Source organism: Arvicanthis niloticus, chromosome 17 (assembly GCF_011762505.2).
Source record: "Arvicanthis niloticus isolate mArvNil1 chromosome 17, mArvNil1.pat.X, whole genome shotgun sequence".
Taxonomy (NCBI): domain Eukaryota; kingdom Metazoa; phylum Chordata; class Mammalia; order Rodentia; family Muridae; genus Arvicanthis; species Arvicanthis niloticus.
Window position 1 is genome coordinate 63,764,400 of NC_047674.1, and position 14,087 is coordinate 63,778,486.

Consider the following 14,087-nt stretch of genomic DNA (forward strand, 5'->3'; position numbering starts at 1 on the left):
AAAAATTTAGAATTTCTTTGTAATAAAATTTTAGAAGAAATTAAGTATATAGATGACATATCTCAAGAAAATTTTGGCAACATACAAAGTCACATTTGACATCACATTTAAAGAATGGAGATTCAAATTATTTGCACTTACGAAGGAATAAGACAATTATTCTACTCTATGCAGTGAAGTAGATAATGGGGGATGAAGATTAAAAAGGGGAAGCTGAATTACCTTTACTTATGAATGAGAATATTCTGTCCATAACTGACCCTAAAAACCCAACAATAAACCTTCTGTAGCTGACAAATACATCCAGTAAGGTAACAAGACAAAAAAAATTATAAAAGGTACTTTCTTATACACAAAAACAACCACCACCAACAACAACCAAAAAATACAGGCAAAATATCTGACAAATAATACTATCACAATAAACAACAACAAAAACTTAAATATCATGCCTTGTAGCAGAAACCCCAGTACACTTAAAGCTTCTACACTGTGAAGAGAGAAATTGAAAAACACACAAAAAGAATAAAAAAACTCCCTTCATCATTTTATAAATGAATAATGATTTACGTGGAAGTTGTATTGCTATGAAAAAATATCAAAATTTCAGCCAAGGGAAGAACGGGTTTGATTTATGTTACTGTCCTGAGGATAAACTTTGTCATTAATGGAATCTAAGCAAGAATTGGAAGCAGAAAACTGGAGGCAGAAACTTGTTAAAAAGTCATGGAACAATTCTATTTACATGCTTGCTTTGCTGGTATTCTTTTTTAAACAGTGTAATAGCAACTGATAAGTTATAGCACTATTCACACTTAATTGCCCCTACCTAATCAAACATTACTTGAAAATATACTCCACAGACTTGTCATTTTCTCAATTAATATTCCTTCTCTCCATATACTTGTAGGTTTATGTCATGTTATCAAACAACAGTAAGCATAGATATCCAACAAAAAGTACTTTAATCCACAGAATCCATCTTCTAGAGCAAATATAATTGGTCATACATTTTCATTACAATTTTACTTACAATAGTCCACCAAAGAAAACATTTTGTATATCTATCAATTGACAAATAGATAATATGATTTTATAAATATATGCAACAAAAAATTATATGGTTAGGAAAATTTTTTTTAAAAAAACCTCTTATTTAAGAGAAAGGAAAAATGTATTGTTTGTATGAGGTTATACAGATAATGTAATACAAATTCCACAGATATTTTTTCATATATGTAGATATAAAGATGATAGATGATAGATACATAAATGATAGAAAGATAGATGATAGATAGATACATAGAGATAGATAGATAGATAGATAGATAGGATATAGAAGAGAGAAAAAGAAACAAACACAGAGACACATAAGCACTGAATCTTTAGAAATAATTTCAATTTAGAGTACTGATAGAAGTCATGAAACTAGGGAGGTCCAGTTATGAGGGTGTTTCTGAGAAATAGAAGACAAAATGCTAATATAATGAAAGTAAGAAATAAAATAATGATGCAAGAAGTACTGTACAGGTTCAGAAATTAATGGGCAAATTAGATAGGTATAAAAGAGGAAATTATAAATAATACAATAAGCCTTTGACAATGTTCTGGAGAAACATTCCAGTAAGAAGTTCATGAATTATTGTTTACAGATGTAGAGAGAATTTCTGTATAATAACCCTGTGTGAGAACACAACACCCTATTGATTCATCATAGGCTGTCAAATAAAAAGTGAACTGGAGGTATGGGATATTTTTGTTTCAACAGTTTACATTGAGGACCACATTAGTCCCACGTTCGGGTGCCAAAAAATGTTGTGGCCCAAGCAAAATTTTGAGGCCTGGGCTGCTCCGAGTTTGGCGGCCAATGTATCCTGCCCCAAGCTGCCACTCAGGTCCATGGGTCGGGGTTCAGCAAGAGAGAGAGTGAGGACAAACTCGAAGAATAGAGACCAGACAGGGTGTGATTCAATCCCATTTATTCTTCAGTCTCTCTTCCTAGTCTAAGTCCCAAGTCTAGCTGTACTCTCTAAAGAGTCTCCCCAAAGAGTATATCTAAAGGGTCTCCTAAAAGTGTCTCCTACCTAATATCAAGTAATCTGTTCTTTCTCTGTCTGCCTCTATCCTTTTATATGTCTCACTTCTAAGCCACAACTTCAGGTCACGCCTTTAATCATGCCCTTAGGTCTTGTCTCTAAATCTGAACTCTAGGTCACACTCTTAAGTCACACACCTTTAATCTCACACACCTTTAATCTCAGGCACCCAAGGTATCTAAACCAAGATTATCAGAGTGTGCTCAGATGTTGTAGGCTATTGTAATCCAAGTCTCATCTCAGGGTATATGGATCAAGATGGCTGCAAAGCTGATAGCCGCTTTCTGCTAAAAGTTGGCCCTCCAACAGGTCCCACTTTTTAAATTTTTTTCGAAAGGGAAGGCTGGGAAAACTTAGAGAAACCGTGCCTGTCCTAGGTTGGAGCAAAGGACCCCAGCCTCCCTTTCCCGTCCTTGGATACTCAACAGCCATTGGTTGAGCTCCTGTCTTAAGATGGTGAGGCCTCCCTTCTTTTAGGAGCAAGGGTCTCCATATGCTCTCTTACCCATCTTTGACTATCCGGCTTAGTGTGTAAGTTAGGGGATATACCTCATTAGTCTTGATGACAGAGGTTTTACAATCCCCTACTTCCAGCCTGTAATAATAGACCTGTGTGGGTTTCATTTGAATAGCGTATATCTGTTGTCTTATAAAAGCCATCAGTCAGTTGAACCCCATCAACCCAAGAGACAAGAGACTTAACAATGCCTGAACTGTCAGTATGACAGCAACACTCTTTTTTAAGGGCAACACATAACTCCTTCTATCAGAGGAGTAAAAAGTGTAAGCTTCTTCTATTCTGTTTATAAATATCTTAGAGTCTAAATCTATAGAAATACAAAACTGATCATAGCTTTGATCTAAAGAAAACAAGTAAGGAAATCCCTGTTCCTGCTCTAGTCAATCTCAAACCGAAAAAACAACTATAGTAACTGTGGTAGTGGGTTTTCTCCTCGGTCTAAACAATCTAAATTCCCACTAAATCTAAAACAATCTAGTTCCCCACTAAATCATAAGTCAGAGAATCAAGAGTCCAATAGAGCCACCCTGGAGATTCAGGTGGTGATGTCTCCTTCAGCACTGATAACTTCTCAGGTCACGTTTACTCTTGATCTGTTCCAGTTTGAAGGCAACTGTGAAGCATCTTCATGTTTCCTGTGAAGAAAAAATACACTTCTCAGGGGGTTTCTCCTCCCTGGATTTGTTATTGTTGTCTATTTGTTTAATCGGTCTCTCTGGCAGCCAACATGCAGCATCTGCAGTTTGGGAATATATGCAAACAGAACCTCTTCCCCAGATAAACACTGGATCTGGCCCATTCCAGGTTCCAGTTAATGGGTCTTTCTAGAGGACTGTTGCAAAATTTTTTTTGGTATCAGGATGCCAGAATCTATCTGCAACAGATTTTTCTTCAGAATCCAAATTTTAAAAATTTAAAATGAAGAGTGCATGATGAAGGATATTTCTGGGGGATCCCTTGGTAGGGTACCATTCCCCCTTTTTAATTTTTTCAAATTGACATTTAATGGTTTGATGTGCCCTTTCTACCATACCTTGGCCCTGTGGATTATATGGAATAGCTGTTTTATGTAGTATTCCCAATCTTTCACAAAATTGGTGGAAACTGGAGCTTGTATAATCTGGGCCATTGTCAGTTTTTATCTGTTTAGGCACACCCAATACAGCGATTGTAGCAAGCATATGAGCGATCACATGCTTGCTTGCTTCTCCAGTATGTAATGTTGCATAAATGAAACCACTGTATGTGTCTACACATACATGTATATATTTTTGCTTGCCAAATTCATTATAATGAGTAACATCCATTTGCCAGATACTGTTTGGTATCAGTCCCTTTGGATTTACACCCAAATGTGGAACTGGTAAAAGTTTAACACATGATTGACATTGTTTAACAATTTGTCTAGCTTGTTCTTTAGTAATTTTAAACATATCTCTTAAAGTTTTAGAATTAAGGTGATGTAACTCATGAGCCTTTATGGCCTGACCCAAATTAGATTGCTGATCTGATAAAGTCACTGCAGTGGGTAAGGCCTGAGGTCCCATTTCTGGGGTTAATACTATGTGGGTGGCAGAACTGAGGTCTAGTCCTGCGCTTTCTGGTGTTGCTCCACTAAGTTCTGAAAGGGATTGTTGTTTGCTGGTGTAAAACTGACTGCTCCATAAGCCTGTTTTGGCTTGCGTCGGTTTGGGGCCTGGAGCTGGCCCCTGTTCCCATTTCCCTGATTATGGGAAAGGGTGTTACCTTGTGTGTCTTGTTTAGACCTATAATCACTAGCCCAATGCCTTCCACGTTTGCAAATTGGGCAGAGCCCAGGCTGTTTTCTGGGCTGTCTCTGGCTTAACTCATTTTCTACCTTGCAATCTCTTGCAAAGTGTCCAGGCTTGCCATATTTAAAACATGCCTTTCTGTCTTTACTTTCCAAAAAATCTCTTACTGATTGTCCTTGCATGGCAGCCTCCATAGCTAAGCCCTGTTGACATAAGGACCTATGTCAGAACAGAGTCTGATATACCCCGTAAGGTCAGTCTTTTTCCTGTAAGGTCTAATGGCTGCTTGGCAGGCAGGATTAGCATTTTCATATGCAAGTTGTTTCACATAATCTACACCTGCCTCTGCATTACCAAAAATCCTTCCTGCTGTTGTCATTAATCGATGAACAATGTCAGAAAATCATTCATCAGGCCCTTGCCTGACTGTTGTTAAAGATGTGCCAGGGTCTCTTTTTACCAGAAGTTTACACCAAGCCTTCATGGCTGCATTTTGAATTTGAGCAAACCTGGGTCATATTGCATCTGGTTATCACTAGAAACAAATTGCCCTTCTCCTACTAAGGCATCAAATGACCAACCATTGCCTGCCTGAATGTTTCTCCTAGCTGTCTCTTTACAATTCTCATCATACTCTGATTTCCAAATAAGATAGTCTCCATCACTAAGAACTGCTCTCACTAACGTATTCCAATCACTAGGAGTCAGCCACTCCTCTGAAACAAACTCTAAAATTACAAGAGTAAAGGGAGCAGTGGCACCATATTGTGATACTGCATTTTTTAATTCCTTAATAATTTGAAAATTAAATCCTGTGTGATGTCTCCAAGCAACCCCTTGATCATCTCTGTTCTTGATACAGGAAAACCCTCAGCATTTCCCCCCTCTGGCTGATCTGTAGCTGAACTAAGGCTAGAGGATAGGGACTGCCTTTGGACACCGGGTTGAGGAACATGAAAATCCGGGGTATTTTTGCAGTTAGTCTCTTGAGACCTCTTCTCTGTCCTTAATTTCTGTAACTGATTACTTAAGTCCTGATACTCTTTTTCTAACTCTAACAGTTGTTTAAGGGTAGAAATTTTGTCCTGTAACACCTTTTTGGGATCTACAACCATTGTCTCCATTGGGGGAGCACTTGGAGGTGAAGACACATAGGGCATTTCAGTGTCATAAAATTTGACTTCCTCTTCCTCTTGGTCAACACAGTCTGGCTCTAACAAATTATCACCAACCTTTGGTTGTATTTTGGATTCTAACTTACACTTCCTTTAATTTTGAACAAAAAAGACAGCATTCAAGAACAAAAGCAGAAAATTAACACATGTGAGCAGCAAACAACAAAACCAAAACAGAGAGTTGAATTCAGGCTGATTAATTTCTTGTCCCATTTTCATTACCTTTCTCGAAGCAAACCAAAACAGAGAGTTGGATTCAGGTTGACTAATTTCTTGTCCCATTTTCATTACCTTTCTCGATGTGGCAGATTCCTGCAACAATCAACAGATACTTCTTCCGGTAACGTCTCTCACTGGATCTCTCATTCTCGCTGCCCCACTTTCGGGAGCCAAAAAATGTTGGGGACTGCACTAGCCACACGTTGGGCTCCTAAAAATGTCGTGGCCCAAGCAAAATTTTGAGGCCCAGACTATTCCACGTTTGGTGGCCAATGTATCCCGGCCCAAGCTGCCGCTCAGGTCCATGGGTCAGGGGTCAGCAAGAGAGAGAGTGAGGTCGGACTCGAAGAATAGAGACCAGACAGTGTGATTCAATCCTGTTTAATCTTCAGTCTCTCTTCCTAGTCTAAGTCCCAAGTCTAGCTGTACTCTCTAAAGAGTCTTCCCAAAGAGTATATCTAAAGAGTCTCCTAAAAGTGTCTCCTACCTAATGTCAAGTAATCTTTTCTTTCTCTGTCTGCCTCTATCCTTTTATGTCTCACTTCTAAGCCATGACTTCAGGTCATGCCTTTAATCATGCCCTTAGGTCTTGTCTCTAAATCTGAACTCTAGGTTACACTCTTAAATCACACACCTTTAATCTCACACATCTTTAATCTCAGGCACCCAAGGTATCTAAACCAAGATTATCAGAGTGTTCTCAGATGTTGTAGGCTATTGTAATCCAAGTCTCATCTCAGGGTATATGGATCAAGATGGCTGCAAAGCTGATAGCCACTTTCTGCTAAAAGTCGGCCCCCAACAAGTTTAGTCAGTAGAATCCCTAATAAAACCTCAAATATTACAAATGAATTCTATAGGTTTTGGTTATTTTCCTGAACTTGATAATAGTGACTATAAAGTTAAGATATGAGACACAGAGAAGGCAAGCAAAAACTCATATTGAAGACCTTTACCTACTAACAAGATGACACAGGAAGTTTTCTATACACAATACTGGAAGAAAAGTTATGATCTAACTTAGTGTTGTGTATCAGTTTCCTACAAGATAAAGAGCATTAAGACATAAGATGAGTTAAAGGCAGTAAAAATCCCATCCCACAAATAGTTTTTTAAATTTATATATAAAGTAAAAAGCTTCGGAAATTTCCTGAAACTTACCAAATACATTAGAAATCTCCATTGAAAAGTAAATATGAGCACAGAGGAATATGGGTAAAAACTATAAGACAAAAAAGCTGCACAGAAAAGTGACTATCCAAGATGACTGAGATCCCATGAAATCTGTGAAGCTGCTTGGCATTTGTGATATAAACCTCAAGTTCCTTGCTTTTGTGAGCCATCACTCCTCTTGGGGTGGGTTTGCAATGATGGAGTTCCATGAGATATATCTTAGCCATTTTCCTAGTTTTATAAAAACCTATGGGAGTTTTATAAAACTTCATTTACAAGGCATTGAATCATTTAATTTTGTCACCCTGTTTTCAGAGGACATTAGTGCTTATGACCAACATATTGGGAAGCCAGACAAGACACTAGCTGACACATTGTTAAAGAAATAACTGAGAGTTTATATGTGATCCACTAGGGGGGTGAGGGGATAGAAGAGAGACAGACAGACAGAGAGAATGTGGTATAGCATGGTCTCATAAAAATTCACAGACCACCAGAGTGGCAAACCTCTGCCATCAATATGAAATCTTCTAAATCTAAATATTTTCACAACACAAGCCAAGGATTCTGATATATGAGCCTATATGGGCCATTCTCATTCAGCCCTCCATAAGTATTATTTCCTCTTAATTCTCCCATAAATAAATCATTCCTGTAAGTTTCCTCAGTAAAGCTTACTGGCTCTCCAACTTATATTTTGATGGCATCCTTACTTTGGTCTTCTGTAGGTTCCCTATTGGTAGTGAGGTTTTGTCCCCCAAGGAATAGTGTCACACAAACACTTAACTATCTTTTAACCCTGTGTTCTAAAATAATATCTGGCCTGAGAAAGTATATGCACTGATATACAATATTTTGAGGAGTAGTCAAACACCTTCTTATTTCATTAAAAGCACATAACAAAAGGTAAGTTAATATTTGGTACAATTATCTTAGATAAAGTATGTAGTGGTTAGGTTATAGGTTTAGGGAAAAATACTCTACTATCATTTACTTAAATGGACATAGTAATATATTCCTTCCTGATGTTACACATATACTCATAATTACAGAAGCATTAAACCACATCACAGATGATTCCTTTTCAGTAGATGGCAGTTAACACAGAAACCAATAATAGGTCAGCAAACAGAAAATAAGAATTTGGTAGGACAAGTGCAATGTAACCCCCTAATGTAATCCATATCTCATAGATTATCACTGAACATTTACAAAATAGGTTGTAGAAGCCAGGGTTAGAGGAAGAATTCAACAAACACTGTTTTCACATAAACCAATGTGACATTGCTGAGATATACATGTTCACAAAGCAGTTGTGACTGCTTGCACAGTTCACGGCAAGGTCAAGCCTGGAAAACTACTTTAATGCATAAATTGTTAGATCATGAAGACACTCTCCTAAGTGAGCAGCAATTGGCAGAGAAGCATGAGTCAATTTTCCTTAGACAACAGTTTTCTGAGGGGCTAGCAGTGATCCAGTAGATGATGCTACACCAAGGTACATTCAGACAGCATTAAGGAGACTTAGGTAACTTTCACAACAGAACAAAAAGTTGAAAAACCCAAGTTTTGAGGATAACAAGGAATAAGTTAGAAGAGAAGAAATAGAGTTAAGGATGACCAAAATGCATATAATTGTTTAAAAAATTCACCAAAAAAGAAGAAGATAAAGAGATAGAGAGATGACAGATAGACAGACAGACAGACAGACAGATAGATAGATAGATAGATGTTGGATAGATAAATAGATAAATATCAGGTTATGTACATATGTATATGATGCATATATAAAATATGCTATATGTGTATGTGTATATGTATACATATACATGCATACATACATACATATACACATACATACATGGCTGTACCCCAATCCTAATGTGATATATTATATTCTTTGGAACCTAAAGATATGATGCATACAAAGACTTAAGTCCAGGCAAAATAACATTACTCATACAACAATTGAAAATAAACTTAAAAAGAAGTTGAAATACTGAGTTTTTAAAATATTTTTTTTAAGATTTAAATAGAATTACATTTCTCTTCTCAATTTTCTCACTCCCAACATACCATATATACCTAGATCCTCTCCTTCTAGTTCATAACCTCCATTTCTCCCTAATTATTCAATTTTTGAATATATGTGTATCTCTTTACAACACATTACAAAGATATGACCTTATCAATCCATTTAATGTTACTTGTATATGTTTTCAGGGAAAATTATTTGGCATTAGAAAAAACTGCTGTGCTTTCCCCTGATGAACACTGCACATATAGTTTTAATGAACTTTTCTTTTTTTAAAGAATTATTTGTTTATTTTATGTATTTAAGTACATTGTAGCTGTCTTTAAACACACTAGAAGAGGGCATCTGATCACTTTACAGATGGTTGTGAGCCACCATGTGATTGCTGGGAATTGAACTCAGGGCTTCTATAAGAACAGTCAGTGTTCCTAACCACTGAGCCATCTCTCCAGACCTTAATGAACTTTTCTAATCTGGTATGATCATGATCCATTCTAGAGCAAAAAATTACCTGATAGAAAACCTAGTACTAGATGTGACAACCTTCTTGGAGTAGTTCATTAGTGATAATCAAAGGACTACCAAAAAATACACTGGTTATTGCTGATTTCCCTTATTTCACCAATATTTTGAAGGCAAATCTCTACTGTTGAAAGTACCATGTACTTCAGAGACAGGGCCCGATAGACCTGAGCTTCAACTGACACAAGTGTACCCTCCCCAAGTACCATATCTAATGATACCAGATGGCATCATGAAAACGTCAAAGACAGCAAGACAGCCAAGAGTCCTAACCCAATTATATATATGAACATCATTCACTCTCATGGTTTTATACCCCATAAACATGCAGCAACAGAACACATATTTTTGTCAGCATCAACATTTCCCTACCTGGATATAAGATCTGTTCAATATTACAGATAATATGACTGGTATTTTAAATTTACCTCACTAATCAGCAATAATAAAACCATATATATTGTATGACAATTTACAACCACTAATTTAATAAACCAACCTAATAATTTCCAATATCAATCTATAAATATTTGTCATAATACATACAGGTAAGTATATTCTCAACACTCTCACCATGTAAAATACTCTTGCCAACAAATGGAGTCAATTACAAAAAAAAACAAAATCAATCAAACTGTAGAGTGGTGGATCCAAGTCCCAATTGGAAATATATTTACAAAACATTCTAAAACCTTAGACTCAGAAAATTATGAAAGAGTTAGAAGAGGATTGAAAGTGCCAGGAGAGCAAAAAGTTTGGTGTAATATAACACGTCTTGTAACATTGAAAACTGCACCCATAAAGATTCATCTCCATGACCACCTAAATGTGAACTCTGAATTCAGGTGACACTATTAAATATATTAAAGTGGGTAGGAGACAGACCATGAGGCCTCACTTCTAACCAAATATAATTGGTAACTGTAAAATTCTGGGACATGAAAGCTGGGAAGCTGAACAAGCTTTATCTATTGTTTATAACTCAAATAAAATTATTAATGTTTTCTGTGGTAGAATTTAATATTTACATTTAGGGAGAGCATAATCCACAAGAAATATGAACTGCATTACACATTTTTTTATTGTTTTCAAGTCATTTTACTTGGGGTAGTTTTAAAGACTACCTGCTATACAATGAAACACATTATAGCATTTGAACAAATTATGTGGCAGAACATAAAAGTGCTACATATTCTACCAAAATTGATGTTAGACAATGCCTATATTAAAGGTGATGCAGTAAATATTTTTCCATTATTTTTATAAAGATCTTTGAACAAAACTGAAACTTTGGAAGTAATTAATTTACATTGCATACAGGTTACATTCTACCATAAAGGTAAATAATAGAAAAAAATTCAAGGCAGGACTGTGGATGAGCAAACCGAAACAGAAACCATGAAGATGCTTCCTATACTGCTCCCTATATGTCATTCAGTTTAATTTCTTAATATACCCTAGAAGTTACTTCTCATACTGGCACAACCTAAAAGTATCTAGATTTTTTTATAAAATTAGTAATTATGAATATACGCTGACAGATGTGCCTATTTTCCAGTCTTATAGAAGCCTTTTTCTGACATTCCTTTTCAAAAATTAATTTAGTTTATGAGAAGTTTAAAAAACAAAATTAACCAACTAAAGATGATGTTTTTAAAATATAAGCTTGGAAGATTGTTAATTGGTACAGCAATTAAACAAAATGATGTGAGTCACAAAGTTCTTCACATGTTTTGGGAGTATTTAATTTATGTCTTCAGACATGTGAAGAAAGACTAATAATGTTCAATGCACAGAAAAACATCCTGGTTCTCAGAAACTAGGAACACAGATATATGAATAGTAAATCTTTGCGTTTTGGTGAAATTTCAGCCTAAATTACGATAGCATGAAAAATATACATGAATATATATATATATATATATATATATATATATATATATATATATGACAAAAGAAGACACTATTGAGGTATTTGTTTAATAGTAAATAACAAATGTAATATTAAGGGAACGAAATGTTCATATTAGTAGCCCCTTATTTATTGTCCACAAGTGTTGCATGAGAAATTGGCTGAAACTTGCCAGTGTCTGTGTGCAGGGTATGTGACACATGAAAAAAAATTTATAGCTGTCATGCTGATACCACACTGAATTTCTTTCCAGATATGGATCACTGTGTAAAGTGTGCAGATGATCAGTATGCCAACACAGGAAGAACCCTCTGCCTCCAAAAAACTGTGACATATTTGGCTTATGAAGATACCTTGGGGATGACACTGGCATGCATGACCCTGTGCTTTTCTACTATCACCACACTTGTATTTGTGGTTTTTGTGAAGTACAAAAACACTCCTGTTGTGAAGGCCAATAACAGTACTCTCAGCTACATATTACTCATCTCCCTCACCTTCTGCTTTCTTTGCTCCTTTCTCTTCATTGGTCAGCCCAACATAACTACCTGCATCCTGCAGCAGACCACATTTGGAGTTGCTTTTACAGTGGCTGTATCTACTATCTTGGCCAAAACCATTACAGTAATTCTGGCCTTTAAGAGCACAACTCTGGGAAGAAGGATGAGAGGATTTCTTAAATCAGGGTCACCCAAATTTATCATTCCCATCTGTACACTTATACAAATTATCTTCTCTGGAATCTGGCTGGTTACTTCTCCTCCTTTTTTGGATGAAGATGCACGTTCTGAACATGGTCAGATCATACTTTTATGCAACAAGGGCTCAGTCACAGCTTTCTACTGCAATCTAGGGTACCTTGGGGCTCTGTCCATAGGGAGCTTCATAGTAGCTTTCTTGGCCAGGAACCTGCCAGACACTTTCAATGAAGCCAAGTTTCTGACATTCAGTATGCTTGTGTTCTGCAGTGTATGGATTGCATTTCTCCCTGTCTACCATAGTACTAAGAAGAATGTTATGGTGGCTGTGGAAGTCTTCTCTATCTTGGCCTCCAGTGCAGGGATATTGGGCTGTATTTTTATCCCCAAGTGCTATATTATTTTCATGAGACCTGAAAAGAACTCATTGAAAGTCATGAAACACAGATTTCAGTGGAAATAAGTTGTACTTAAAATACCTCAAGTTATGTTTTTAGGGATTTGAGGAATGTCAACAGAGATTCTCATGTTAAACTTCTGCAAAATATTATATACCCAACAAGGCTGGATGACTAGCTGTATATTCAGTGTATATGTGACATTTAAATAATCTTTGGCTGTCTTAGCCTACTAATCATCAAGTTATTACTTGTATCTGAATATGATGTTTGAATAAAGACTTTACAATATACAAAATGATTTACCATCTACAAATTCAAAATGCAAGCTAATATAGAATAACATTATGCAAAATTATATTAAATTATATTAAATTAATTAATTAATATATTAATTATATTAAGTTAAATAACATTATACAAAATTATATTATAGAATTCTCAGGTTTACTGTAGCTTTTTTCATAAAACATATTTTTGAAACTTGGTGATATTTTCTGGGCCTTGGTGTTGAGAATCTTCTCTGTCTTCTATTCCTATTATTAGGAGGGTTCTTTTCATAGTGTCCCAAATATCCTGGAGATCTTGTATGAGAAACTTTGTGTATTTGTCATTGTCTTTGAATTACATATCAATTTCTTCTACTGAATTTATGACACCTGACATCTTTTATCTCTTGTATTCTGGTGGTGATAGTTGCATTCTGGATCATGTTGTATTTTCTACATTTATAATCTACATTATTTACTACATCTGTGTTTTCTTTATTACCATTTTCAAGATGAGAAAATGTCATCTACAAAATCTTAGAAAAAAAAACTTACCTAAAGAAGTGGATGTCAATGAATGAACACAAAAAATGCAGAATACCATACAGATTGAACCAGAAAAAAATCTTCCATCACAGTATAATCAAAACAATATATGTACAGAACAAAAGAAGCATTTTAAAAGCTTCAAGGGAAATAGAACAAGTAACATATAAAGAATGACTTCTCAAAATTACACCTGACTTCTCAACATAGACTCTAAAACAAAAAAAGGCCTAGAAAGTTTTTATTGAAAATCCTGAGAGATCACAGATGCCAGCCCAAATACTATACCCAGCTAAATCTTTAATCACTAAAGATGGAAAAACCATGGTATTCTATTACAAACCAAATTATAAAAACACCTTTCTAGTAATCCAGCACTACAAAAGAGACTAGCAGAAAAAGTTCACAAAAAGGGAAACTATACCCTAGGAAAACCAATTCCACTTCTAACAATAAAAGTAACAGAAAGCAATAATAAATATCCTTTAATATCTATTAACATCAGTGAACTAAATTTCCCAATAAAAAGACACAGACTAACAGACTGGATACCTAAACAGAATCCAGCATTTTGCTGCATACAGGAAACACAACTCAGTGTTAAAGACAGACACTACCTCATGGTAAAGGGCAGAAAAACAATTTTCCAAGCAAATGGTTCCAAGAAAAAGCTAGAATAGCCATTCTAATATCAAATAAATTTTCAACCACGAGTTATCAAAAAAGATAAAACATACACTTTGTATTCATCA

At 35.7% G+C, this 14,087-nt stretch overlaps 1 protein-coding gene across 1 annotated transcript in view; it reads left to right on the forward strand.

The window, feature by feature from the left end:
• The window catches only part of LOC117722676 (vomeronasal type-2 receptor 116-like), a 31,728-nt gene extending 19,143 nt beyond the window's left edge, over positions 1–12,585 (forward strand). The window contains exon 6 of the mRNA XM_034521935.1: positions 11,678–12,585. Within this exon, the coding sequence (XP_034377826.1) occupies positions 11,678–12,585 (908 nt within the window). The remainder of the gene's footprint in view (positions 1–11,677) is intronic.
• The last annotated feature ends 1,502 nt before the right edge of the window (positions 12,586–14,087 follow it).